This window comes from Rosa rugosa, chromosome 1, assembly GCF_958449725.1.
Source record: "Rosa rugosa chromosome 1, drRosRugo1.1, whole genome shotgun sequence".
In the NCBI taxonomy this organism is placed as follows: Eukaryota; Viridiplantae; Streptophyta; class Magnoliopsida; order Rosales; family Rosaceae; genus Rosa; species Rosa rugosa.
In genome coordinates this window covers 3,639,481-3,667,120 of record NC_084820.1, presented here as the reverse complement: position 1 = coordinate 3,667,120, position 27,640 = coordinate 3,639,481, and the positions used below count along the sequence as shown (strand labels likewise).

General features: G+C 39.2%; 4 protein-coding genes across 5 annotated transcripts; all 4 read left to right on the top strand.

Annotated features, from left to right (window-relative positions):
- Positions 1 to 2,948: 2,948 nt before the first annotated feature.
- On the top strand, positions 2,949 to 8,268 carry LOC133711057 (probable plastidic glucose transporter 2). Its single transcript, XM_062137236.1, has 14 exons — positions 2,949 to 3,257; positions 3,731 to 3,860; positions 4,169 to 4,280; positions 4,406 to 4,473; positions 4,602 to 4,734; positions 5,137 to 5,236; positions 5,326 to 5,438; positions 5,519 to 5,612; positions 6,056 to 6,209; positions 6,364 to 6,507; positions 6,591 to 6,664; positions 7,007 to 7,095; positions 7,253 to 7,367; positions 7,672 to 8,268. The coding sequence occupies exons 2-14, from the start codon at positions 3,737 to 3,739 to the stop codon at positions 7,852 to 7,854; spliced, it is 1,503 nt and encodes a 500-aa protein (XP_061993220.1). The 5' UTR covers positions 2,949 to 3,257; positions 3,731 to 3,736; the 3' UTR covers positions 7,855 to 8,268.
- A 137-nt stretch (positions 8,269 to 8,405) lies between these two features.
- LOC133711066 (omega-hydroxypalmitate O-feruloyl transferase) lies at positions 8,406 to 10,142 on the top strand. The gene has a single exon (XM_062137246.1). It carries the CDS (start codon positions 8,626 to 8,628, stop codon positions 10,030 to 10,032), a length of 1,407 nt encoding a protein of 468 aa, XP_061993230.1. The 5' UTR covers positions 8,406 to 8,625; the 3' UTR covers positions 10,033 to 10,142.
- An 821-nt stretch (positions 10,143 to 10,963) lies between these two features.
- Positions 10,964 to 25,313, top strand: LOC133711046 (dnaJ homolog subfamily C GRV2). Of its 2 annotated transcripts, XM_062137221.1 has the most exons (22): positions 10,964 to 11,777; positions 12,651 to 12,881; positions 12,969 to 13,056; positions 13,139 to 13,347; positions 13,685 to 13,786; positions 13,866 to 13,928; positions 14,038 to 16,275; positions 16,765 to 17,127; positions 17,527 to 17,667; positions 17,772 to 18,164; positions 18,246 to 18,740; positions 19,139 to 19,362; positions 19,468 to 19,812; positions 20,520 to 20,814; positions 20,968 to 21,426; positions 21,517 to 21,862; positions 21,946 to 22,289; positions 22,368 to 22,826; positions 23,071 to 23,195; positions 23,819 to 23,942; positions 24,334 to 24,402; positions 24,820 to 25,313. In XM_062137221.1, the coding sequence occupies exons 1-22, from the start codon at positions 11,358 to 11,360 to the stop codon at positions 25,024 to 25,026; spliced, it is 7,740 nt and encodes a 2,579-aa protein (XP_061993205.1). In that variant the 5' UTR covers positions 10,964 to 11,357; the 3' UTR covers positions 25,027 to 25,313. The 2 variants fall into 2 exon arrangements, with proteins under 2 accessions (XP_061993205.1, XP_061993210.1); XM_062137226.1 differs by lacking the exons at positions 10,964 to 11,777; positions 12,651 to 12,881; positions 12,969 to 13,056 and having other exon boundaries at positions 13,207 to 13,347; positions 13,675 to 13,786.
- Positions 25,314 to 26,550: 1,237 nt separating this feature from the next.
- Positions 26,551 to 27,336, top strand: LOC133727918 (DNA topoisomerase 6 subunit A-like). The gene has a single exon (XM_062155354.1). It carries the CDS (start codon positions 26,551 to 26,553, stop codon positions 27,334 to 27,336), a length of 786 nt encoding a protein of 261 aa, XP_062011338.1.
- Positions 27,337 to 27,640: the final 304 nt, after the last annotated feature.

The following is a 27,640-nucleotide window of genomic DNA, read 5'->3' as shown; positions in this document are numbered from 1 at the left end:
GTTTTTCCATTTTCTTTGAATTGATAGGGGTTGCTCTTTGGAGTGTATGATATATAAATATAGGTTTATAAGAGTAACTACGTTTGACCTAGTTGATCGAATTCGAAACGAGAACCAAATTGGCTGAATTTTCTACAACCACCATAAAACATTACAATCTCTCCATCGAGCGGTTGGTTTCTCCGAATTCATTTTCTACTTCATGGTTGCTTTAGAATGAACCTAAACAATTTAAATGCAATGTATAAGTCATACAACTATAGGAATAAAATTGGTATAGACCAATGTGTTTGTAATTAAAATTAATTTTTTTTATCTTATATCCACGCACATCCATTGATAGAATATATATAAACGTGATGTGAAAAAATAAGCACGTTTCGCAGTTGTCACGGCATCGGTCAACCAATAAAACATATAAGTGACTACGGTTGACCAATCCGATCGGATTCGAAAATATGGTGAAATTGGCTAAATTTTTTACCACACTCATAATTTATTGTAATAAACTCATCCAACGGTCGGTTTTTCCATTTTCTTTGAATTGATAGGGGTTGCTCTTTGGAGTGTATGATATATAAATATAGATTTATATGAGTAACTACGTTTGATCTAGTTGATCGAATTCGAAACGATAACCAAATTGGCTGGATTTTCTACAACCACCATAAAACATTACAATCTCTCCATCGAGCGGTTGGTTTCTCCGAATTCATTTTCTACTTCATGGTTGCTTTAGAATGAACCTAAACAATTTAAATGCAATGTATAAGTTATACAACTTTAGGAATAAAATTGGTATAGACCAATGTGTTTGTAATTAAAATTAATTTTTTTTATCTTATGTCCACGCACATCCATTGATGGAATATATACAAACGTGATGTGAAAAAATAAACACGTTTCGCGGTTGTCACGGCATCGGTCAACCAATAAAACATATAAGTGACTACGGTTGACCAATCCGATCGGATTCGAAAATATGGTGAAATTGGCTAAATTTTTTACCACACTCATAATTTATTGTAATAAACTCATCCAACGGTCGGTTTTTCTATTTTCTTTGAATTGATAGGGGTTGCTCTTTGGAGTGTATGATAGGTTTATAAGAGTAACTACGTTTGACCTAGTTGATCGAATTCGAAACGTGAACCAAATTGGCTGGATTTTCTACAACCACCATAAAACATTACAATCTCTCCATCAAGCGGTTGGTTTCTCCGAATTCATTTTCCACTTCATGGTTGCTTTAGAATGAACTTAAACAATTTAAATGCAATGTATAAGTCATATAACTTTAGGAATAAAATTGGTATAGTCCAATGTGTTTGTAATTAAAATTAATTTTTTTTTATCTTATGTCCACGCACATCCATCGATGGAATATATACAAACGTGATGTGAAAAAATAAGCACGTTTCGCGGTTGCCACGCCATCGGTCAACCAATAAAACATATAAGTGACTACGGTTGACCAATCCGATCGGATTCAAAAATATGGTTAAATTGGCTAAATTTTTTACCACACTCATAATTTATTGTAATAAACTCATCCAACGGTCAGTTTCTCATTTTCTTTGAATTGCTATATGTAGCTCTTTGGAGTGTATGATGTATAAATATAGATTTATAAAAAATTAGTGTCTTTAAAAATTTATTTATCAACAAATTAGTATCTATATATAAATATAGATTTTTTTTGGTACAATATAGTTATATAGATTGTTATCTTTGGTTGTATTTGATCATTATCCATTGAATTTCCAAAGCTTGATTAAAAAAAAAAAATACTTGTGTCTTTAAATATTTATTTATAAATAAAGCCCGCAAGGCCCGGCCCAAAAAAGCCCGCAAGGCTAAGCCCGGCCCGGCCCGAAAAAGCCCGCAAGGCCCGCTTTATATGGACGGGCTTGGATCATTTGATTTTTAATAAAGCCCGGCCCGGCCCGGCCCGCAATTATTTAAAAATATAGCAAGGCCCGGCCCGGCCCGTTGACGACCCCTAAGCGGTGACACCTCTCCTCTTTTAAAACATCCAGACCGCACTGGATCTTAGTCTGGGTTTATTTTACTAATTAATTATATTTTTATATCGAGAATGAAGTAAGAGCAACTCCAACAGCTTTCTCATATCTTGATTTTTCTCAATTTTAGGGAAAAATTTGGCTGTTTTGCTCCAACAGATTCCCTATAATTATCCCTAAAATGGAGATAGTGATGAGAGAGAAAACAAAATTCCCTATATTTACAGCAAATCTGTAAAATTTTAGGGAAGAATTATGAAAACTGTAAAATAGAGAATTTGTTGGAGTTGGAGCAGAATTTTTTTTGGAGATTTTAATTTTTGCTTCCCTATTAATAGAGAAATTATAGGGAAGCTGTTGGAGATGCTCTAACAAGTCACCTCATTTACATTAGAGCAACTCCAACAGCTTCTCTATAATTTTTGTATTATAGGGAAGCAAAAGTCAAAGTTTTAAGCAATTTTTCTTCTTCAACTCCAACAGATTCCCTAGTTTACAGCAATCTCTAAAATCTCCAAATTCTTCTTTAAAATTTTAGAGATTGCTGTAAATTTAGGGAATTTTGTTTTCTCTCTCCTCACTTTTAGAGAAAGTTATAGGGAATCTGTTGGAGCAAAAGAGGCTCGTTTTCCCTAAAATAGAGAAAAACTAAAATATGGGGAAGCTGTTGGAGTTGCTCTTAGCAAGTTAGTAACACACTTTTGAGTTAGCATCCGAACTGAGGTTCACGAGAGTATTTTAGAAAAATCAAACTAATCTTCTGCAGTAGACGCATCAACCCGAAACCTCTTAAACTAAACTGTTAACTTCTAACAATCGAACGCTAGATATGAGATTTCATGTTAGACCGCTTCACTGACCTTGTCACATTAGATAATTAATAATATTTTTATTTGTCGCAGCTATATTTCTGTCCGTCGAGAGAAAAGAAAAACAGAAGAAAAAAGGGTTACTACTCTGTTTGCTTTCTCCATAATTAACACAAACTTCATCTCTTTCACTCGTCATTTTCATTACCAGAACCACCGCACCAGACCTACAATTCTACGCGGCCAACATCTCTCTCGCGTCAAGAAGCTGGTCAGAGGCGAGAGCTTTGTTCGCGAAGTTCGGTGGAGTTCGGAGACGTGAAGAACTTGGAGTGAGAGTTCGAGACTCACCGACTTCAAATTTTCACGTGGCTTTGATTTGATTAACAATTCAGATCCATTGAATGATCGGAGCGCAGAGAAGGTATTAGGCTTCGTACTACGTTTCTATGAATGTGAATTTCTTTGAATCGCAGCTTGGAGCCTTTTAAGTTTCGATTGGATTGATCATTTTGTTAATTTTGTAAGTTTCAGTGCATTTTAGTTGAATCTGAATTATTTTTCTTGCTTCGAATTCATGTTTGTGCTTGTTTTGTAATGAAAACGATGGATTCATGATCAAGTAGTTTCCAATCAGTGATCTCTGTTCTTCAGTTAGCAGTTTTAATTTGAGAAGGGTCGAGAAAAGAATGCAACTTCAATTTGAGGCATAACCTTTGGTGCCTTTGTTAGTGTAATTACAAAACTGAACTGGAAATGCGTTAGATATGATCTATATATTTTAATCACTAAAACACTTCGAATGCTTTACAAAATTTCTTTTTGTTTGTATCTGATGTCAATGCGACGGAAGTTTCATTCTAGTTTCCTCTGATTTGTGAAAATGGCTGGTTGCAGCTTCTTATGTGGGTCCGCCAACGTGAACCATACTCGATGTACAAGCGTGCGTCATCGAGAGATTATATGAATACCACTGATATGGAATCAAAAGAGTTTGTAGATACTCTTGACATGGAAGACAACTCAGGTAACTATTTATGGATCATCTGTACTTATATAAACATCAAGATTTATGTACCATGGTTAGAGTCCTTCCATGTTGAGGGTTTTGTTCCCATGATTTGTCCAAATTACAGTTAATGAGAACATGGCATGTGTTAGAGTATTTTTCTGCCTTTTTGAAAATCGTTTTTTTGGTGTATATGTGTTTAATAGAAATAAAAAGGGGAAATAATGAGTAGAGTCAACTTAAGTTTTCTTGATCAAGAATATGGTTAAGGAACTTAAAATATGTATAATTCAGTGAAAAGATCTAAGTTCTGGTTTGCATCTTAGCTCTTTTGCAGAAAAGTATGGTTCCAGAACTTTCAAACCCCTCATGGAGGCTTTCCTTACCCCATGTACTAGTGGCAACTATATCTTCATTCTTGTTTGGGTACCATCTCGGGTTAGTGCAAGACACTTCCTTTCCTCTCCCACCTCTCTCTACCTCTCTGTCTCTCTCGTATTACTTTTATGTTGAAGCATTAAAGTAATTAGTTACACTGTACTTTTGGATCTTTCTTTGGACAGAGTAGTCAATGAACCACTTGAAAGCATTTCTGCAGATCTTGGTTTCAAGGGGAATGCCTTGGCTGAAGGTGACATGAAGTGGATATTGATTTTTTTTTTTTAATTTTTTTTTTTGTAATTTGTTCCTATCTAATTTCTGATTTTAGCATCAAGCTATTTGTTCTCATGGGTTTTATAATTTTTTTATGAAATGAAGGTCTGGTGGTGAGTACATGCTTGGGAGGTGCCTTTCTTGGATCTTTATTTAGTGGATGGATAGCTGATGGAGTTGGACGTCGTAGGGCATTTCAACTGTGTGCATTGCCCATGATTATTGGTGCTGTTATGAGGTGATATGTATACTCTGAATAGCAGTCGTCTCACAATCCTTACCATTCTAATTAAGCACGACATGGAGTTTTATTTCGCTAGATTGATTGTATCTTCATATAATGCATCCCTTTGGTCTAGAAGTTAGATTCCTGGTATATCTTGTGAGTTGTGATATATTTTGGAGTTAGAATCCTTTTTCATATACATTATTGATTTTGTGGATCCTCATACTCCTGTAATATTGTAGCTAAGTTAGGCTTTACTTTCCCCAAGTATGGTCTGTTGGTCTCTGTGTTTGCTTGCATTTATATTCTACTATTAGTTAAAATGCTCCACAAAACTCACATACACCAATCTCCTTGTTCTCTAATAATACAAGTTGAAAGATTTGTGGCTAAAGTTTCTACCTGCAATTTCAGTGCAACAGCCAAAACTCTTGCTGGTATGCTTATAGGAAGGTTTTTTGTTGGGACTGGTATGGGTCTGGGCCCTCCTGTTGCTTCTCTTTATGTAACAGAGGTAATCAGCATAAACCTTTTTCAATTTGTATTATACCATGTATGTCTTGTGTCTTGTCTTATCTAATGTTTCCTCATTTGTGTGAGCAGGTTTCTCCTTCTTTTGTGAGGGGTACTTACGGTAGTTTCATCCAGATTGCAACATGCCTTGGACTTATGGGGGCTCTTCTTGTTGGAATCCCTGTGAAAGAAATTGCGGGCTGGTAAAAAAACATGATAAGCTTCACAATATCTCTAATTTGTAATTAACCTTTCAAATTTACTATCTAAATTTATGTGTCAGGTGGCGTGTTTGTTTTTGGGTATCTACAATTCCAGCTGCAATACTTGCTTTAGCCATGGTATTCTGTGCAGAGAGTCCACATTGGCTACATAAGGTTGGTGTCCTCTATACACAATTACCTTTTGCTCGGATGACTTAAGTCCTTTGGAAACTCAGATTCGAGTCGTGCCAGTAATGATACGACAAATGATTTCTGGGAACTTTTTTTTTTTTTTTTTTTTTTTTTTGCACTTTTGTTCTATACTGTCCTTTTCTTAAACTTCTTGAGCATTAATTAGAACAAATTAATGGTGTTGATTTTGAAAAAAGAAGAAGAAGAAGAAGAATAATCTGAGCATTATGTTCTGTCACTTTGTGTGAAACAGATGTAAAGTATAGCCTGCTGGTCTGTGTCAATTGTTTGTAACAAAATTTCTGAAGATGGGTTGTTCCCCAGTATTACTGTTTAGGGATATAATAAGCCTCTAATTTTGTGAACTGTTACAGTCTTCCACTTTTATTAATACAAATGTGAACCATGTCTATCATGTGATATAGCAAGGAAGAACTTACGAGGCAGAAGCTGCATTTGAGAAACTCCTTGGTGGATCACATGTCAAAACTGCAATGGTACAATTAACCAAGGTGGACAGTGGAGATGAGACAGATGCTGTAAGCCTTTCAGAGTTGTTCTATGGCCGCCATTTCAGAGGTAGATATGATACTTTTTGGCATTTCCTATGGGTTTTGCTTATAGTTGGGCCATCTCTCCATCCATCTATGGTGTATTCCTTTCCTCTTTCTCGTGATCTTTCAGCTTTCCGGAAGTACCCTGTTATTCACAATTTCACATATTCCTTTTGCAGTTGTTTTTATTGGGTCAACCCTATTTGCTTTACAACAGCTATCTGGTATAAATGCCGTCTTTTATTTTTCCTCAACTGTATTCAAAAGTGCCGGAGTACCATCAGGCCTTGCAAATACCTTCATAGGAATTGCAAATATATCAGGTAACTCTGATTGGCAGTAGAATACTCTCCTATCTATATCTATTGCATCTTCTCTTGACTGGATGGATTCTTAAAATTTCCAGGATCTGTTGTCGCAATGGCTTTGATGGATAAAGTAGGAAGGAAGGCGCTACTGTTATGGAGCTTCTTTGGCATGGTAAATAGAATTTTTATACCATAATTGATTCAAGCTGAACTGCCATATAGATTAGACTGAAAAACTTGTTAAAAATCACACATAACATGGGAAAAGAAGCTGCAGAAAATGGGCTCTAATGTTGCAATATAAAGAGTAGTGTAAAATCTGATAGAGGCTTGGGAAACTAAATGATCTTGTATTATGTTTTGCTGTAATAATATTAGCTTTTCAAATTTACCTCAATACATGCACGACTCAACTGCTATTATGAGTATGTAATTCTATGTTGGTTTTGAACAAACATATAGAGCTTATGTTCTTACTAGCCTGGTCTTTCTGTAATACATTTTATCCACTCAGGCAATGGCAATGGCTGTTCAAGTTGTTGCAGCAAGTTCTTATTCAACAGGCTCTGGGTCACTGTACCTATCTGTTGGTGGAATGCTGATGTGAGTACTAAATTCTAAATTTTTATCTTGAAGATTAACCGTATGCTAAATGCTAGATGACACGTACACGACTAATTTACGAGATAAGTTGGGTATTAAAACTCAATTAGTACTTTCTGAAGAAGCATTCACAAGTTTTGTATAACTATTTGTGCAGGTTTGTCTTAACATTTGCTCTAGGAGCAGGCCCAGTTCCAGGTCTCCTTTTACCAGAAATATTTCCCGGCCGCATCAGGGCAAAAGCAATGGCTGTCTGTATGTCAGTGCATTGGGTAACTATCTTTCCTCTCTCTGAATAATCGTCGTCTTCTTTAATGCATGACTGTTACTTTGAAAGGCTTTCTGGTGACTGGATCACCGTAGCACTATGTCAAGACTCAAGACTCAAGAGTTCCTAGTAGTTATGCTGCTTCAGCAGTCCATGAGTTTTCTGATTTGGTATCTTGCTGGTTCAGCAGGCCATGAGTTTTCTAATTTGACATCTTGCCCTATGAGGATTCTGGATTAAGAAATGGATTTTATAAATGATACTTGTGGATATCTATAATTTACAGATATTGCGATTGGTGTTTTCAGGTGATAAATTTCTTCGTGGGTTTGCTCTTCTTGCAACTACTAGAAAACCTTGGCCCAAGGCTTCTGTATTCTATGTTTGGTACCGTTTGCATGATGGCTGTGGTTTTTGTGAAACGAAATGTGGTGGAAACCAAGGGAAAATCGCTCCAAGAGATTGAGATAGCGCTCCTTCCACAAGAATAGAGGTGCCTTTTAATATGAGAAAAGTGTTTTGCTGCTGGAAGTGGAAGCACATTGGGTCGCAAATGAACTAAAAATGGTAGGCAGTTCGGAATAGAGCACTTAACGGGAAAGGTAAAGAAAACTTCGAACTAGCAGATTTATTTAAGATTCTCATCAGCAAAATTTTGGTGGACTTGTAGGTTTTTTATGCAGGTATGACACACAGTCATGTAAGATAATATATCCATGTGTTAGCTCGTAGTATGTGACAGAGGCTTAAGGTGCCATGAATATGTAACTGTTTAAACTTCCAATTCACTGCGAAATATTGAAATATGTATGATAAAAGTTTGGGGTTTTAACCCTTGAGCCAGCTTTTAGGATACATCCCAAACAGATTATAACAATTTCTAAAGTGAAATCAGTTTTTGTTTTTGTTTTTGTTTTTTTTTTTTTTTTGGGGTGGGGGCAAGTAGGATTTAATGCACCGCAGGAGCCAACTTGGGTTTTGATTAATAGCCTTTTGTTGGATGTTCTTCATGCATTTTCCATTCGTCTTTCTTTGCCTGCTGAAATTATCCAAAAATAGAAGAGATTCTCATGCCGACTAATTCAATGAAGACTACATGTATTCTTTTTGGATCATGAACGATATCACTTCCAACTGTACCATACCTGCAACTTTAAAATCCTCATCTATTTAGCCCAATCTTTGCATGTCGAAGAGAAAAGTTACCTTCTACAAATGCAGCTACTCTGCATTCATGGCTTGTATCTCCAGCAATACCTCTCATGGCTCCTCCATGGGTTCAAGAGCTCCATTTTCCTCACCTGCACATCCCCATCACTATCGACCACATGACTCCAGTCATACCCTCAGGGCCTATTCCGGTAGCTCCTGGCCAAACTCTATACCTTTCGAACCTAGATGACATGATCGGAGCTCGTGTTTTCACTCCGACAGTATATTTCTACTCGTCATATGACCGAAGACCTGTTATGAAAATACTACACGATGCTCTTGCAAGTGTGTTAGTCCCTTACTACCCTTTATCGGGTAGGCTAAGGGAGGCCAGAAATGGGAAACTAGAAGTGTTTTTTGGGCAAGAACAGGGAGCATTGTTGGTGGAGGCACACTCTGAAATGGCCTTGGCTGATCTAGGAGACCTCAAAGTACCAAACCCAGCATGGACACCACTGATCTTTAGGTTCCCAAACGAAGAACCATACAAAGTCCTTGACATGCCATTGGTGATAGCTCAGGTCACTAATTTCAGCTGTGGTGGGTTTAGCATTGGCTTGAGAATCTGCCATTGCATCTGTGACGGTCTTGGTGCTATGCAATTCCTCACCTCATGGGCTGCAACAGCAAGAGCAGGCACATTGATCGCTAACCCTGAGCCATGTTGGGACAGAGAGTTTTTCAGACCTCGCAACCCACCACTCGTGAAATTCCCACACATTGAATTCATGAGAGTAGAAGATGGCTCAAGCCTCACAATGAGTCTATGGCAAACCAAACCGGTTCAAAAGTGCTACCGGATAAGCCGCGAGTTCCAAACCTTGCTGAAAACTCTGGCTCAACCGAAAGATAACATGTCTAATGTTGCATGCAGCGCTTTTGATGCCATGGCAGCTCATGTATGGAGATCATGGGTGAAAGCACTTGATGTAAAACCATTGAACTATGGGCTTAGGCTAACCTTCTCTGCCAATGCCCGCAATAAACTCAAAAACCAGCCACTAAAAGACGGGTTTTATGGCAATGCAGTGTGTCTAGCTTGTGTCACAAGCACTGTGACAAAGCTTGTTCATGGGAGGCTCTCGGAGATTACTCACTTGGTTCGTGAAGCCCGGCTTGGTATCTCCGAAGAGTACTTAAGATCAACGGTGGACTATGTTGAAGTAGACAGACCACGAAAACTGGAATTTGGAGGCAAATTGACAATAACTCAGTGGACTAGATTTCCAATGTATGATTCTGCTGATTTTGGATGGGGAAGGCCTATATATGCTGGTCCGATCGATCTCACTCCAACACCACAAGTCTGTGTTTTTCTGCCGGAAGCTGAGGCTGATCATCCTAGTGGGACAATGCTCGTTTGCATTTGCTTGCCTGAATCTGCTACTCATAGCTTCACAGAACTTCTGTCTCTTACACATTCCGGTGATCTAAATCATGTCAATACTACTACGTAGAACCTGAAATTTGTTGTTCACTATGTGCCGAGAACTGAGATGATCGAAGTGTTGAGTATGAAACCATGAATTCTTCAACAATAAAATTCTTCTGTTCTTTGTACTAGCTATAAACGAATGTATTGACATTTTTTTTTTTTTGAGGTAAAAGAGGTCAGGACATTTTCTTATTAGATGGGGGGAAATGGAAGTATAAAGGAAAAATCATTAGTATACACTATACAAGACATAAACACAGCTTAATAAGCACAAAAATTACATTTCATAAGCTTGGTCCAAAAACTTGTTCTGCATACTGTTGTTTTTGATTCGGTGGGTCTGAATCATCTCAAGAACAAAGCTTCAAATTCTGTACCTCTTGTTTTCAAAATGTGGTACAAATTGTAGTTGAATGTGAAATTATTTGGGTAGTGACTTGTTATGCGGTGGCACCAAAGGGGATGTGATACAAATACAACAACGTAAAGAGAAGTTTTACGGTACATTAATATATCGATACATTAATTAAATTAATTCGATATGAAAATAGAATTTTCTTAGTTGGATTTGTCTACGGTATTAATACATCAAGTAGACTACTTCAATATAGAGATACACTAATTTGAGATCAAGTAAAACTAATTTACTTATACATGAAGTTAGTGTACCTCTATATCAAATCTAGTCTACCACGGCAATGAGCTAATTTACTTTTAAATCGAACTATTCTACTTTTTTTTTTTTTTTTTTTTTTGTGACAAAGAAACCAATCTACATATATGAATATACTATAGTAAATGAACCAGTGCCGATAAATCTTAAGAAATGATAAAACAGTTTTGAAGAATTTTTTAGAGAATAGAATCACCTGCCACGTCATCGAAGAGTAGTCACCGTCTCTCTCTTTCTCTCCCGTGTGACGGTAACTCTTATAACGCGCAACCGGATTGACAGTAGGGTAAACCCGAAACAGCGAAGCACAGCACTACCTTTTCTCCTCCCAGCTGTCCTTTCTCTCTTTCCTTTCAATCCAAATTACTCCGATCCCAAATCAAACCCCAAAATCCAGATGATCCAACCACCTCCCACTTAGGGCAGCTCGATCAAGATCAAACCTCTTGCAGAGTGGCACCGCCCGTAAATATCCGTCAGAGCTGGGGGCGAATCACTCTCGTTCTCGGGCTCCGGCCGCGGCTCCTTCTCCCCTTCCTCCCTGGCTCTTCTTCCTCCGCCGCAACAATGCGCCTCGCCCTCACACCCTCCACTACCTCCCGCACGTAGATTCCGTCTCCCGCCACCACGTCTCCGATCACCGCCCTCCTCCTCCGCCGCCGACTCAGCCACGCATGGACCAGCCTAACACCTCCACTTCTTCCCGTTCTGCCCCTGTCGAAGAGCCGGAGTACCTCGCGCGCTACTTAGTCGTCAAGCACTCGTGGCGCGGCCGCTACAAGCGGATTCTCTGCCTCTCGAGCGCCTCCATCGTCACCTTGGACCCGTCCACCCTCGCCGTCACGAACTCGTACGTCGTCGCGTCGGATTTCGACACCGCCGCGCCGATCATCGGCCGCGACGAGAGCTCCAGTGAGTTCAATTTGAGTGTTCGGACTGACGGCAGGGGGAAGTTCAAGTCGGTGAAGTTCTCGTCCAGGTATAGGGCGAGCATACTGACCGAGCTGCATAGGATTAGGGGCAACCGGCTGGGGGTAGTAGCGGAATTTCCAGTGCTTCATCTCCGGCGACGGACTGGCGAGTGGGTTCCTTTTGTAAGTTTGACTCCTCTTTTGCAAGTTTAGCTTTGTGCAATGTGTTACTTTACTGTTCAATAGGCAACTGCTAAAGTCAGTAGGAGTAGAAGATCAAGTGACTAAGAATTTGATAGCTTGACTAATAATTACGGGTTAGTTGCTCAATGGATAGAAAACACACAAGATTGCCAAGTTATGGATTGGAGCTATAGAGGAAATAGAGACGTGTGTTTTCTTTACCTAATAAGCTTTTAGTATGGGAATTATGGAGTTGAGAGAATAGATAGGGAGTGGGGTTGCTGCTAGTGGTAGTTATTGCATGGATAAAAGAAAAAGTGGAATTGAAGAATGTTTGCCAGATTCTAAAGGGACACACATGTGTTTTTAAGTATAAAACGTCGAACATTATGCATCTATATTTTGTACCTGAATATTTCTCTGCGGAATAAAAACCATCTATAGGAAACAGTTATGAGATGCTGGAAAGTTTTATTTGAATTGTTTTGAGGTAGACGAATATAACTCATCTTTACAAGGTTGGGAACCTGCATTTTGTTGTTGATTGGGTACAATCTGTTAATCCATCATGAAATCTGGATTCTTTGCTGTTTTTGATTTCGTATCAGGCAATGTTGACCTATTATCTTAATGCAATGTTTTGCATTTCTTTTTATTTAGCACTTAATGGGAACATTTACCTACTTTGAACAAATTAAAGCCTGGTGAAACAAGATGATAAAACTAAGTTACTAATAGTCATTCTTGAGCTTATACATTATTGAATTTATCAACCTGCTATCAGTGCTAATAATCTTTATTCGAATGGTATATGTTTATTTCACGCTTTGCAACTGTCAAACTGATTTTCTTCAACAATTGATTTCTGTGCAGAAACTAAAAGTTACTTATGTTGGGGTTGAACTTATTGATTTAAAATGCGGAGACCTCCGCTGGTGCTTGGATTTTAGAGATTTTCATTCCCCTGCCATTATTTCCCTTTTCGATGCTTATGGGAAGAAAGGCATTGAAGGAGGTTTTATTCTTTGTCCTTCATATGGAAGAAAATCGAAAGCTTTTCAAGCTGCTTCTGGAACAACAAATTCTGCTATCATTGCTAATTTGGTATGGCTGACTTTGTAATGTTCAATTTCTGACTTTTTTACACGCTTTTATGGATCGGCACTTATGTTATTATACATTTTTATGCAGACTAAAACAGCAAAATCTATGGTCGGGGTGTCACTAAATGTGGAAACTTCTCAGTCTCTCACTATAGCAGAGTATATAAAGCGAAGAGGTAGCACATTATAGACACTTCCTTTTGCTCTTGTAAAGTGGTCTATCTAGCTATTCATTTATTAATGTTATGGATAATGCAGCAAAAGAAGCAGTTGGAGCAGATGAAACTCCATGCGGAGGTTGGTCTGTGACAAGATTGCGCTCTGCTGCTCGTGGAACTCTAAATGTTCCAGGATTGAATTTGAGCGTTGGCCCAAAAGGTGGACTTGGGGAGCATGGTGATGCTGTATCTCGTCAATTGATTCTCACAAAAGTTTCACTTGTTGAAAGACGCCCAGAGAACTATGAAGTAAGCTGATGAACTTACTAAAATATATATCATTGGCTTATATCAAAACCTCCATAATGCCAAACATGTCCAATTTTATGCATGTACCATAGATTGGAGCATTGGGCAGGAATCTTGGAATTGGGTCATATTTTGTGAATGTTGTTCGTCTAATCAACTTAGTTCTATTTGCATGTTTAGACGTGTAATGACTATGCATGCAGAACAATCGGTCAATAAAAAAGAGTAAAGCTTAAATCTTCCTTAAAGTCCCCTTGTGGTTTTACTTCTGCATAAATCTGAGTCATATTTTGTGGAATTGTATCAAATGTTGAGAATAGTCACTAGATGTGTGCAGGCTGTCATCGTTCGACCTTTATCTGCAGTAAATGCCCTTGTTCGATTTACTGAGGAGCCTCAGATGTTTGCAATTGAGTTCAATGATGGATGCCCCATCCATGTGAGCAATTGTTACCCTTACCTTTAACTTGTGGTTCCTTTCGGGGTCATGCTTCTGATGTTTGTGATGTATCTTGTAGGTATATGCAAGCACCTCTCGTGATAGCTTACTTGCGGCAGTTCGTGATCTGTTGCAAACAGAAGTAAGTAGATGTGTTCTCTTGTGGGTATTGAAAGGGTTTACCCAGGACTTTTTGCCATAATCTTTCCACTTTATGTTGTTTGGCTGACCTCTGGCTATAATTTCTGCAGGGTCAATGTGCTTTGGCTGTGTTACCAAGACTGACGATGCCTGGCCATCGCATTGATCCACCTTGCGGTAGAGTTAATTTACAATTTGGACTACAACGGCCTATTGCAGATATGGAGAGTGCATCCATGCATTTGAAGCACTTAGCAGCAGCTGCCAAAGATGCAGTTTCTGAAGGTGGTTCCATTCCTGGATCAAGAGCTAAGCTCTGGCGCAGAATAAGAGAGTTCAATGCATGCATACCATATACTGGAGTCCCTCCTAACATAGAATTACCTGAGGTGACTTTGATGGCTTTAATAACAATGCTTCCAGCTACGCCAAATCTTCCTCCAGAGTCCCCTTCCTTGCCACCCCCTTCACCTAAAGCAGCTGCAACAGTCATGGGCTTTATTGCATGTTTACGTAGATTGTTGGCTTCAAGAACTGCAGCTTCACATGTCATGTCTTTTCCTGCTGCTGTTGGAAGAATAATGGGCTTACTCAGAAATGGTTCAGAGGGTGTAGCCGCTGAAGCTGCAGGCCTTATTGCAGTTCTTATTGGTGGTGGTCCTGGGGATACAAATATATTGACAGATTCTAAAGGTGAGCATTATGCCACAATCATGCACACAAAGTCAGTGTTGTTTGCGCAACAAGGTTATGTCATTATACTTGCCAATAGACTGAAGCCTATGTCTGTATCACCACTATTATCAATGGCCGTTGTTGAGGTTCTTGAGGCAATGATATGTGATCCACATGGTGAGACAACACAGTACCCAGTGTTTGTTGAACTATTACGCCAAGTAGCTGGTTTGAAACGTCGTTTGTTTGCATTGTTTGGACATCCTGCTGAAAGTGTTCGGGAAACAGTGGCTGTGATTATGCGTACAATTGCTGAAGAAGATGCAATTGCAGCAGAGTCCATGCGCGATGCTGCATTGCGTGATGGTGCTTTGTTGAGGCATTTATTGCATGCGTTCTTCCTTCCGGCTGGTGAGCGACGTGAGGTTAGTCGACAGCTTGTTGCTCTTTGGGCAGATTCGTATCAACCCGCTCTGGATTTATTGTCTAGAGTTCTGCCTCCTGGACTTGTTGCTTATTTGCACACAAAATCTGATGGAGTTCTATCAGAAGAGTCTAATCAAGAAGTTTCCTTGACCAGTAGAAGACAGAGACGCTTACTTCAACAGAGGAGAGGCCGTACCGGAAGAGGAGCAACATCCCAGGAGCATTCCTTGCCTTCTGTAAACAATTATGATGTGAATGACCCCATGACACAGACAAGTGGTGATGTCTCGAAAGTGTCAAATAACTATCAAAGATCTGCAATGGATCCAAATTCTGGACAGGCTCCGACCATTCAATCTTCTGGTGCTCAAACCGGTGAAAACTTGACTGGTGAAGTATCCTCTACTGGGGCTCCGCAAAGCAATAATACATCTATTGTGGCTTCAGCTGATGCTCCATCAACAGGTGTTCATGCTTCATTGGCAGCAAATACTGCAATCTCAACAGATTCTGACTCCAATGTTGCTGGTTTCCATAATACGGGTCTCCCTGCCCCTGCTCAGGTTGTTGTGGAAAACACTCCTGTGGGATCCGGTAGGCTTCTGTGTAATTGGCCTGAATTCTGGCGAGCATTTAGCCTTGATCATAATCGTGCAGATTTGATCTGGAATGAGCGTACCAGGCAAGAGTTAAGGGAGGCCTTGCAGGCTGAGGTTCATAAGTTAGATGTTGAGAAGGAGCGTACAGAAGATATTGTTCCAAGAGGTTCTACAGTAGAGATGGCTGGGCAAGATAGTGTGCCGCAGATATCTTGGAACTACTCTGAGTTCTCTGTCGGATATCCTAGTTTGTCTAAAGAAGTTTGTGTGGGTCAGTATTATCTCCGCTTGCTGCTTGAGAGTGGCAGTGGTGGCAGGGCACAAGAATTTCCACTGCGTGATCCTGTTGCCTTCTTTAGAGCACTCTATCATCGTTTCTTATGTGATGCAGACATAGGGCTTACAGTAGATGGTGCTGTTCCGGATGAAATGGGTGCATCTGATGATTGGTGCGACATGGGAAGACTAGATGGTTTTGGAGGTGGAGGGGGATTTTCAGTTAGGGAGCTTTGTGCAAGAGCAATGACAATTGTATATGAACAGCATTACAAAACAGTAGGTCCCTTTGAGGGTACTGCTCACATTACAGTTCTGTTGGACAGGACAGATGATAGGGCTTTGAGGCACCGCCTTCTGTTGCTTTTGAAGGTACACATTCTTTTATTATCTTGACATGAATCCCCTTGATGGTACTTTTTATTCTTTGTGGGAGCTGCTAGGTGAAGCACATCTATGTGTTAAGACTTTTACGGTCCTTCTAATCATCATTTGCATCTTTGCATTTTGTAATTAAGAATAACATCAAACAACACATGGGTTCTACCTTATTTTTGGTTTACACATGTATTATAATTTTATATGCTCAGCATTTTACTCTTTTTAGTGCATCCGCGTGACTAACTGCCTTGGTGTTCACTGGAAAGCCTCTACATTCACAATTTTTTTTTTTTTTTTAGTATCATACAATAAGTTCTGCCACCATTTAGTCTTGTATTGTATGTTCAGCATTAAGCTGACTGATAGATCCTTAATATAATGTAATAGTTAAGTGTTTCATTAAATGAACCAGATAGTCAGATAAATAAGCTGACAATGGCCTTTCAATTGTAACTCATGTACATTTTACCATTTGTGAAGGCTTTAATGAAGGTGTTATCAAATGTGGAGGCTTGCGTCTTGGTTGGAGGATGTGTGCTAGGTGTTGACATGCTGACAGCTGTTCATGAAGCTTCTGAAAGGACGGCTATTCCTTTGCAATCCAACTTGATTGCTGCTACTGCCTTCATGGAACCGCTCAAGGAATGGATGTTTTTTGACAAGGAAGGAGCACAAGTTGGACCTGTTGAAAAGGATGCAATAAGAAGATTCTGGTCCAAGAAGGCAATTGATTGGACAACAAAGTGCTGGGCTTCTGGGATGCTAGACTGGAAGAGGTTACGTGATATTCGTGAACTTCGTTGGGCGCTAGCTGTTCGGGTTCCTGTTCTCACGCCAGCTCAGGTCTAGTTATAATATATATAGAACTTAAACCTCATCTATTTTGTAATTGATTTTTCATTTGCTGTTGTTTCTAGCTGTGGTTTTTCTCCACAGATCTTGGTTTTGAATAATTGGACTTTGTGAAAGTTTTGGATAAATTAATCAGTTTTATATAAACATTGTATAGATATGTTAATGCTCAAGTTCTTGACTCGTAGTTCAGTTGGAAGATTTTCATTGATTCTATTAGCCCGTTTATATCTAAATTTTTAGTTCAGTTTGATTGAAAGCATGAGAAGATAAATATGTTATCGGCATATGCTTTCTCATTTTGGGTGAAATTTTTTTTTTTTTGGAAGAACTCTTTTATTCTTGTCTTTCCTGTTTCGATTCTTTTTCTTGACTTGCTTTTGTATTCAGGTTGGGGAGGCGGCATTGTCCATATTGCATAGCATGGTATCTGCACATTCTGATTTAGATGATGCTGGAGAAATAGTTACCCCAACTCCTAGAGTAAAAAGGATATTGTCAAGTCCGCGTTGTCTTCCGCATATTGCTCAGGTAATTCTAGCTTGTTTTCTTTTCAATTTGCTTATGTTGCCGATGTGAAGAAAAATGCTCGATAGAATATTGATATCACTATTTTATTGTCCAAATTTATATAGGCCATGCTTTCTGGAGAACCAAGTATTGTAGAGAGTGCTGCTGCATTACTGAAGGCTGTTGTTACCAGAAATCCGAAGGCCATGATTCGTCTATACAGCACAGGCGCATTTTATTTTTCCCTGGCATATCCTGGATCAAATCTCCTTTCAATTGCCCAACTCTTTTCAGTGACTCATGTTCACCAAGCATTTCATGGTGGCGAAGATGCTGCAGTTTCCTCTTCCTTACCTCTGGCGAAACGCAGTGTATTGGGTGGGCTTCTTCCTGAATCTTTGCTGTATGTATTAGAGCGTAGTGGTCCAGGTGCATTTGCAGCTGCAATGGTATCTGATTCTGATACTCCAGAGATTATATGGACTCACAAGATGCGAGCAGATAATCTGATACGTCAGGTATTTGGATACTTCCAAATCTTATGTGTTTTGTTTGCTTACAGGATATTAATGAACTCAAACTCTTTTCCTTTCCACCAGGTTTTGCAGCATCTTGGTGACTTTCCCCAGAAATTGTCACAGCACTGCCATTGTCTATATGAGTATGCTCCTATGCCGCCAGTGACATACCCAGAGCTAAGAGATGAAATGTGGTGTCACCGTTATTACCTCCGCAACTTATGTGATGAGATTAGATTTCCAAATTGGCCAATTGTTGAACATGTTGAGTTTCTACAGTCATTACTGGTAATGTGGCGTGAGGAACTTACAAGAAGACCGATGGATCTTTCTGAGGAAGAAGCTTGCAAAATATTAGAGATTTCCTTGGAAGATGTGTCAAGTGATGATGCCAATATGAAACGTTCTGTTGAGATGGTTGAGGATACGTCTAGCATATCCAAGCAGATTGAGAATATTGATGAAGAAAAGCTCAAGCGACAATATAGAAAACTTGCCATGAGATACCATCCAGACAAAAATCCTGAAGGAAGGGATAAGTTTCTTGCTGTACAGAAAGCTTATGAGCGCCTGCAGGTAAAAATGTGCCTACAAAACTGCTTATTTGGTATTCGTTTATATGAGCATGCTTACAATTGTGGTTATAATCAGAAGTCTATAATTTCATCTTGCTGAGAATCTCTAGAAAGACCGTCTTACCTGTATGGGGGTTTCTTGCTGCTCGCCCCTATCTGTATATATGTTTATGTTTGCCATGGGGACATACCTTGGTGCAGATACAATTACATGTGCACACTTGTTTTGCACACTTGTTTTTGGTCTTTATTGTGACGTAATCATAGGAATCTTTATGTATATACTGTCCTGTGTCGACAGCAAGTAACAATCTTCACTATGTCAAGATATTTGAAAACTCAATTTTTAGTTTCTTTTTTCTGTTTTGAGTTTGCTAAGAATGCTGATAATGTTTGTAGGCCACTATGCAAGGCTTGCAAGGCCCTCAGGCTTGGCGGTTGTTGCTTTTATTGAAAGGGCAATGCATCTTGTACAGAAGATATGGAGATATATTGGAACCGTTTAAATATGCTGGGTATCCGATGTTGCTCAGTGCAGTTACTGTGGACAAGGATGATAACAATTTTCTTTCCTTAGAGAGAGCACCTCTCCTTGTTGCAGCATCAGAGCTTATTTGGCTTACGTAAGTACCCCTTATTCCAGATTTCTATTATTCGAATTGAATTTTGATAAATAGAGGTGATACAAGTTCTTTTCTTAAAATGTGTTCTTTTCTTAAAATATTTAGGTGTGCATCTTCTTCATTGAATGGTGAAGAGCTTGTGAGGGATGGTGGCATACAACTTCTTGGAAATCTTCTTTCCCGTTGCATGTGTGTAGTTCAGCCAACTACTCCTGCAAGTGAACCATCTGCCATAATTGTTACAAATGTTATGCGCACCTTCTGTGTTTTGAGTCAATTTGAGAGTGCCTGGGCAGAGATACTTGAATATTCTGGACTAGTTGATGATATTGTGCACTGCACTGAGCTGGAGCTTGTACCTGCTGCTGTAGATGCTGCCCTCCAGACTATTGCCCATGTTTCTGTGTCTACTCAATTGCAAGATGCCTTGCTTAAGGCTGGTGTCTTATGGTAAGCCAGCTCATAAACTTGATCAGCTTTTCAGGTTTTTTTTTTTTTTTTTGGCCAGATTGTTTCATTGCTTAGATAAATCTATTAGTGGTTTGGCATTTCCACTATAAATTTTATCTACATTCTTCTCCATTATATGTGTAAAAATTTCGGACCAAACAAAAAAGCGTAAATATATAACTGGAAAGAAGACTTTAATCATAATGTAGATAAAAATTCGAACTATTCTAGCAATAACCTGCTGCAATATAACTAGTGCTGGATATGTGCTTCTGCATTAGCTGACATGCCTGTTTCAAGTGGGTGTAGAAAGGACCGTCTCTTGGCTAGAGGATTGTTTGAAAAATCATTTCCAACCAGTTAACTGTTGCTCAACAAGTGGGTTTAGGTTCCTGATAGAGGTGCAAGAAAAGTAATTGTAATATTTCTTTATGAGATCCCTGCTTCCAACATCAGGTTTGCGACGAGAATCATTTAACCATGTTCTTTAGAACAAATTTTGCCCTCTGACACACTAGTTTTAATTATGGACCTTCCTAAAATTCAGAGCCCTCAACATGATTAAGGACTTCTAAGGTTTATACAGGAAGAGTAGAAATGCTTGTTATTTCTTGGTGCCTGTTTGTTAGTGATACTTGAACCTGATTGGGATAGTCTGTTATTTTATCAATGATTAGTTGTCAACTTCTATAAATGGATTGTGCTAGGTACCTTTTGCCCGTGCTGCTTCAGTATGACTCTACTGCAGAGGAATCTGATACAACAGAATCACATGGTGTTGGTGCTAGCGTACAGATTGCCAAAAATATGCATGCTATACGTGCATCACAGGCGCTATCAAGGCTTAGTGGTTTGTGTAGTAATGAGAGTTCAACACCTTATAATCAGACTGCAGCTGATGCTCTCAGAGCTTTGTTGACTCCAAAACTTGCCAGTATGTTAAAAGATCAAGCTCCTAAAGACCTACTGTCAAAATTAAACAATAACTTGGAGTCTCCAGAGGTAATAATATTTTGTTTCTTGATGTTGCACCTTTTTTTTGTGGAATAAGCGGTCATATGGTCACATAGTACGCTATGTTACTATGTAGTTCATTTGGTTTTGCTTCAGTGTTATATCTCCTTAAGGTTGATTTTAAAATCTATTTGGTTCTAGATTATCTGGAACTCTTCCACCCGAGCAGAACTACTGAAGTTTGTGGATCAGCAACGTGCAAGTCAGGGTCCAGACGGCTCATATGACCTGAAAGATTCGCATATGTTTGTGTACAAGGCACTGTCAAAAGAACTTTATGTTGGCAATGTTTACTTGAGGGTGTATAACAATCAGCCCGATTTTGATATTAGTGAACCAGAGGCTTTCTGTGTCGCTTTAATTGATTTTATATCATATCTAGTACACAATCAATGTTCTCAAGATTCAGAAGTTCACGATGAGCCAAATCAGGATGGCTCATCCCTTGAAACATCTGAGCATCCTAATGATATGGCTATTAGATCAGTGGATGAACTTAGTGCTCCAGTTGAAGATTTGACAGTATCCAACGGCAAAGTGGCAGACAAAGAAGAATCTAAAGTGGTCAAAAACCTTAAGTTTGCATTGAATTCACTCAAGGTATCTTACTCACTTCTGCATGCTGATTCACAAACAGACTATTCAACCCATGTATCTGACCATTTTTTTGATGATCTTTTTTTCTTGTAGAACATACTGACAAGCAGTCCAAATTTGGCGTCAATTTTTTCTACTAAAGACAAGCTTTTACCTCTTTTTGAATGCTTCTCTGTGCCTGTTGCACCAGAAAGTAACATACCTCAACTTTGCCTGAGTGTGTTGTCACTCTTGACAACATATGCTCCCTGCTTGGAGGCTATGGTTGCAGATGGATCTAGCCTTCTCCTTTTATTGCAAATGCTTCACTCAGCCCCAAGTTGTCGTGAGGGGGTTCTTCATGTTCTATATGCTCTGGCAAGCACACCAGAGCTTGCTTGGGCAGCTGCCAAGCATGGAGGAGTGGTCTACATTCTTGAGCTTCTCTTGCCTTTGCAGGGTAAATAGATTTACTTATCTTACTTGTTGCTTAAAGTTTGTTTTGGAATATTGAGAGTTGATGGTATAAATCATTATTTGCAGAAGAAATTTCCTTGCAGCAAAGAGCAGCTGCAGCCTCTTTATTGGGGAAGCTTGTTGGGCAGCCAATGCATGGGCCAAGAGTTGCTATAACGCTAGCAAGGTTTCTTCCTGATGGCTTGGTATCAGTTATTAGGGATGGACCTGGTGAAGCTGTTGTAATTGCCCTTGAACAGACTACTGAGACTCCAGAACTTGTATGGACACCAGCGATGGCTACTTCTCTGTCTGCACAAATCGCGACGATGGCAGCAGATCTATACCAAGAACAAATGAAAGGCCGTGTTGTTGACTGGGACGTACCTGAGCAGGCATCTGGGCAGCAAGAAATGAGAGATGAGCCGCAGGTAGCACATGATTATGCAATATGTACATTTTAAGTATATCTTTTTGTTTGAAAAACTCACAGTTTCAATCTCATGCAGGTTGGTGGAATATATATTAGGTTATTCTTAAAAGATCCTAAATTCCCTCTCAGAAATCCAAAGAGGTTCTTGGAAGGACTGCTAGATCAGTATTTGACATCCATTGCCGCCACACATTATGAAACACAAGCTGTCGACCCTGAACTTCCTTTGCTCCTGTCTGCTGCTTTGGTTTCATTATTGCGAGTACATCCTGCCCTTGCAGATCATGTTGGATACCTTGGATATGTGCCCAAACTAGTGGCTGCTGTGGCTTATGAAGGAAGACGAGAAACAATGGCATCGGGGGAGGTGAACAATGGAAACTATGTGGACAGAGCAGAGGAGTCTGATGATACACAGCCTGCCCAAACTCCCCAAGAACGTGTGCGCCTCAGTTGTCTGCGTGTTCTACATCAATTGGCAGCTAGCACCACATGTGCTGAAGCTATGGCAGCAACTAGTGTAGGAACACCTCAGGTGCGTAGCTTATTTTGTTCCCATGGACATACTATTTATTATTTTACTCGGGTATCCAATAATTGCGTGCACTGATTTAAAGGTTATTTAAAGTATGAAGTTTGCATACTCAATTCAGAATTGTATCGATTGGATAGTTATCTTTGGCTTTTTCTTAATGGATTCGAAGTTTTTACTAGAATTAGTGTGTCATTGGTGTCCTTTATGGTGCTGTTGACTCATTTTTCAATTCTCTGTTACGCAGGTCGTTCCTCTTCTAATGAAAGCTATAGGATGGCAAGGTGGAAGCATACTAGCTCTGGAGACCCTAAAGCGTGTTGTTGTTGCTGGAAACCGAGCTAGGGATGCACTCGTTGCACAAGGACTTAAGTAAGTGGAAATAGTACTTATTGATCATATTCTAGATGCATTGGATACTTTATCTTTCCATGATATGGTTGCATGTTCTGCACCCTACAAACCTGATGACTTTCCGATGCCAACCTACGCTAACAATGCACAAGCATACACAGACTCAATGACAATGATGTGTTTTGTAGGCCAAGCTCAAATTGGGAAGAATTTATTTAACTGATTAAGGCACACATATGCCTGTCAATTCTTGTCTTAATATGAGTTGCTTGTTCTGCACCTTACAAACCTGATGACTTTCCAATGCCAACTTAGGCTAACCATGCACAAGCACACACAGACTCGATGACAGTGATGTGTTTTGTAGGCTAGGCTCAAATTTGGAAGAATTTATTTAACTGATTAAGGCACACATATGCCTGTCAATTCTTGTAGTAATAAGAGTTGCATGTTCTGCACCTTACAAACCTGATGACTTTCCAATGGTAACTTAGGCTAACCATGCACAAGCACACACACACTCGATGACAATGATGTGTTTTGTAGGCTAGGCTCAAATTTGGAAGAGTTGATCAACTGGTTTTGAGGCAAATGCATGCCTGTCAATTCTTGTATTAATATGTGTTTCGGTAATAATGTAGGGTTGGTCTTGTTGAAGTACTTCTTGGCCTTCTTGATTGGAGAGCTGGGGGAAGGAATGGACTTTGCTCTCAGATGAAGTGGAATGAATCTGAAGCATCTATTGGCAGAGTGCTAGCAATTGAGGTTAGAACATTTGCATAAAAAGATGCAGTTAATTGTCTTATTTGTCATTGCCTTCGTACCAATATTTTGTTGCCATTAAGAGATACTATATTTCAGTTCACTTCACTTAGATATTACAAAGATCTCGGCATTTGAGTCCCATTCAGTGATAATTTGCTCAAAATTGGAGGACACTTTGTCCTAGATAATTGTTGTCTGCAATATGATAACAAGCAAGAAAAAAATATGTTGTAAATGTTTTGACTAGTAGTATTCATAATGAAATCACAGATGAGAACTCTTTTGTCGGAGTGTTTTTCAGGGTTGAATTAGCATGTTTAAATTCTTCCTCGAGTTGTCCGTCTTTCTTTTTAACTGAGCATATTTAAATGTTGTTTATCTTTTGATCCAGGTTTTGCATGCATTCGCGACGGAGGGGGCCCACTGTACTAAAGTGCGGGACTTATTGAATTCCTCAGATGTAAGTCCATATGCATATCTACATTCAATGCACTTTGTTGCTGCTTGCTATTAGACAACGCAATTACCTAGCCGATGGGTTATGTGTGGTTTTGTTACTAAAATTGGATTGATTTGGATTTAAAGCTGCTCAATCCAATAATTATCAGTTTGGTATCAACTTAAATTGACGAACTCATCTGAAATGTTGTCACTTTAGGCTATAATACTGGTTCCTTAAAAAGTTAGAATTTGAAATCAAAATTCTAAAGATTTCTCCTGTTGTGAATCATTGCTAACCCGTTTCATGTATTTGGGGCATACTATAAGATGATTTGCTACCTTGTGTTTTTCTTGTGTTAAATCTGGATCAAAATCCTTGATTGTTTTAGTGAGAATGAAACACTTACGGTTATAAAAAAAAATGCTCATTCTTCAGGTTTGGAGTGCTTATAAAGATCAGAAACATGATCTTTTCCTTCCTTCAAGTGCTCAATCTGCTGCCGCTGGAATTGCTGGGCTAATAGAAAATTCATCATCAAGACTCACTTATGCCATTACAGCTCCTCCACCACAACCCTCTACATCGAGACCTCCTGCGTCAACTACATTTGAATCAAATGGAAGATATGATCAGCTATCATAGTGTTTTGAAGATATACGCAAAAGACTCATACATCTCTGTATAGCACACTGTACAGTTTTATCACTTTAATCCTGTATACTCAAACTCGCTGAGTGTAGACAACTGGTAGCTTTTGCAATTTTCTCAAAGATTGGTGAGGGACAAAGAGTTATACCTTTTTCCCTGTAAAGAGGGGTTCCCCACTTGTATATCGGGTCGAGTTAGTTTCTGATTTGCTCCCCTAGGAACTTTGTGTAATTTAATGTCAATTTTAATCTGTTTTCGGAAGAAATTGTTTGTTTTTCTCACTTTTCTTTTGATTACTACATTCTCTCGAGATGTTTGGACTAAAGCTGAGGTTGTAATTTGCATTTATGTGTTGAGCCTATGTCATGGCAACTAATTGATAAATTCCTACACAATCTCTTCAGAATTCAAGCACTGCAAATACTATAAGCATACAAATTCTATAGTAGAAGGACCTTTTTCTTCAAGGTGTTGCTTAGCATGCTAAGAGCGTTTACTTCCTCATCAACTACTTTAGTCCCCCTAGGGTTCCAAATCCAACGCCGAACAGGATCAATTATAATTTTCTCCAGTGCAACAGCATTCTGAACCAAGTACACACTACACGTGCAGCCGCGATAACCAAACTATTTCTACCACCTTGATGCTATGATGGGCAGGTTTGGAAGCTTTGCCTACTGTTATTTCGTCGTATGTCCGGAAATCCAACTGCACAAAGGCAAACAAGAACCAGAGGGCTATTAGCATGCATTCTTTATCAATCCCACAGAAAAATTGAAGTTTTTCATTCCAGTTAATACTATACTTCAAAATTTGTAGTGTCATGAATAGAAGACATTAACCCAAAAAAGTATATACGTATGATTTTACCGAAAAAAAGTATATATGTATGCAGACCTTCAATACAAGTCTCTCAATTTAAGGACAAGCCTACATGACATTAGTTAAAGGATACAACTGTCATGACACTTTCTCCCCCCTGGCCACTAAAATTAGATTGAGATTTAACTTTATTCAGCGTCGTGGGATTTGAATCCGGGTGTGAGGGTTGCATCTAGGTGAGGCTCTTATCAACTCAATCACCTGTGATGGTAGCAGTGGTGGTTGTTGTTGTTCTTCTTCTTCTTCTTCTTCTAGTATTATTGAAAAATTATTGAAAAGAATAGAAGTTCTTGCATTTACAATAGGATTTAGAGTCATAAAGGGTAATTATAACCCTTTACCTTCAAGGATAAATTTTGTGATCTTTGAATCCTGATATATTTAAGTAAACCAACTCGCAATTGGAAAGAACCAACTTATTGTAGGAATAGACTATCCCGGATGGTAACCAATTAGACTCTATATAAGGAGCTTCCCCGCACCTCAATTCTCAACTCGACAATCAAAACTTACAATCTTCTAGGGTTTAACTCACAAGCTTCAACTATTATGGCTTCTTGTTTTGATGAACGCAAACCAATCTGGCCAATACCAAAAAGAGAAGAGGTCCGCCTATTAATGAACCTACACAGCGCAATGTACACCAGACTGATGGCTTATGAGAACGCTCCAATAGAAGATCCCAATCGTTACGAGGTCAAAGACCTCTCTATAGAGGAAGTACAGGAGAAACTAGAAGCTCTCAAGAAAAAATTAGATGATGGGAGCTTTAGTTGCATTTCACGAGACAAGTCCAACGTGACCTATGTTGAGTGTAGCGATGGCGTCAAACGTCTTACAGTGAAGGATATAAATAAACGCTCTAAACCAGGAGATGAAATCCGTTTGATGGTTGATCTTATTCTCAAGTTCTTCCAAGCAAACAAGCGGGAAACACATCGTGGGGTGTTTTACTTAGGGAATAATACCAGTTCATTGTTCCGACAAAAAGATGAGTACGAAATTCTTGATGACATCTGTTGCACTATAGGGTGCAGCAGTTCAAGTCTCTACGTAGATGCTAGTGTAAGAGGCGTTGTTGCAGGTCTGCTTTCTTTCGAGCTTGGAGGGCACGAAACCTTTTGTACGAGCCGGGATGATGGGGTACCCATCCCGCTGAATTTAGATATTAAAATGAAGAATCGTGGAGCCAAGTTCATATTGGTGGTGGAAAAGAAATCCGCTTTCAATACATTGATGCAAGATAAGTTTTACAATGATTATCCATGTATAATCATCACCGGAATGGGAATGCCTGAGGTGGCGACCAGAAGATTTTTAAAGCTATTGTCGGACAATTTTGGACTTCCAGTGTATGGCCTTTTCGACTGTGATCCAGAAGGCATCATAATGTTTACAATTTATACTCTCAGATACAGATAACCCTTGTCAACCAATCCCTGAGGAGCGTCCCAATCTTGAGGTTAGTGGTGTTTCTTCTAACTCTAATAATAGTGATAGTGTGTATGTTTTGCCTCCTAGGTCTACCCGTGGTAAACCACCTCGTCAATATGAACCAAGTTTAGATGTTAAGTCTAAGTATGCCATAGCTAACTTTGTATCCACCCATCGGTTATCCAAATCCCATGCTTCATTTGTGAATCAAATATCCTCTGTATGTGTTCCCAGTAAAGTGCAGGATGCTCTCAAGGATCCCAAATGGTGTCAAGCGATGAATGAAGAGATG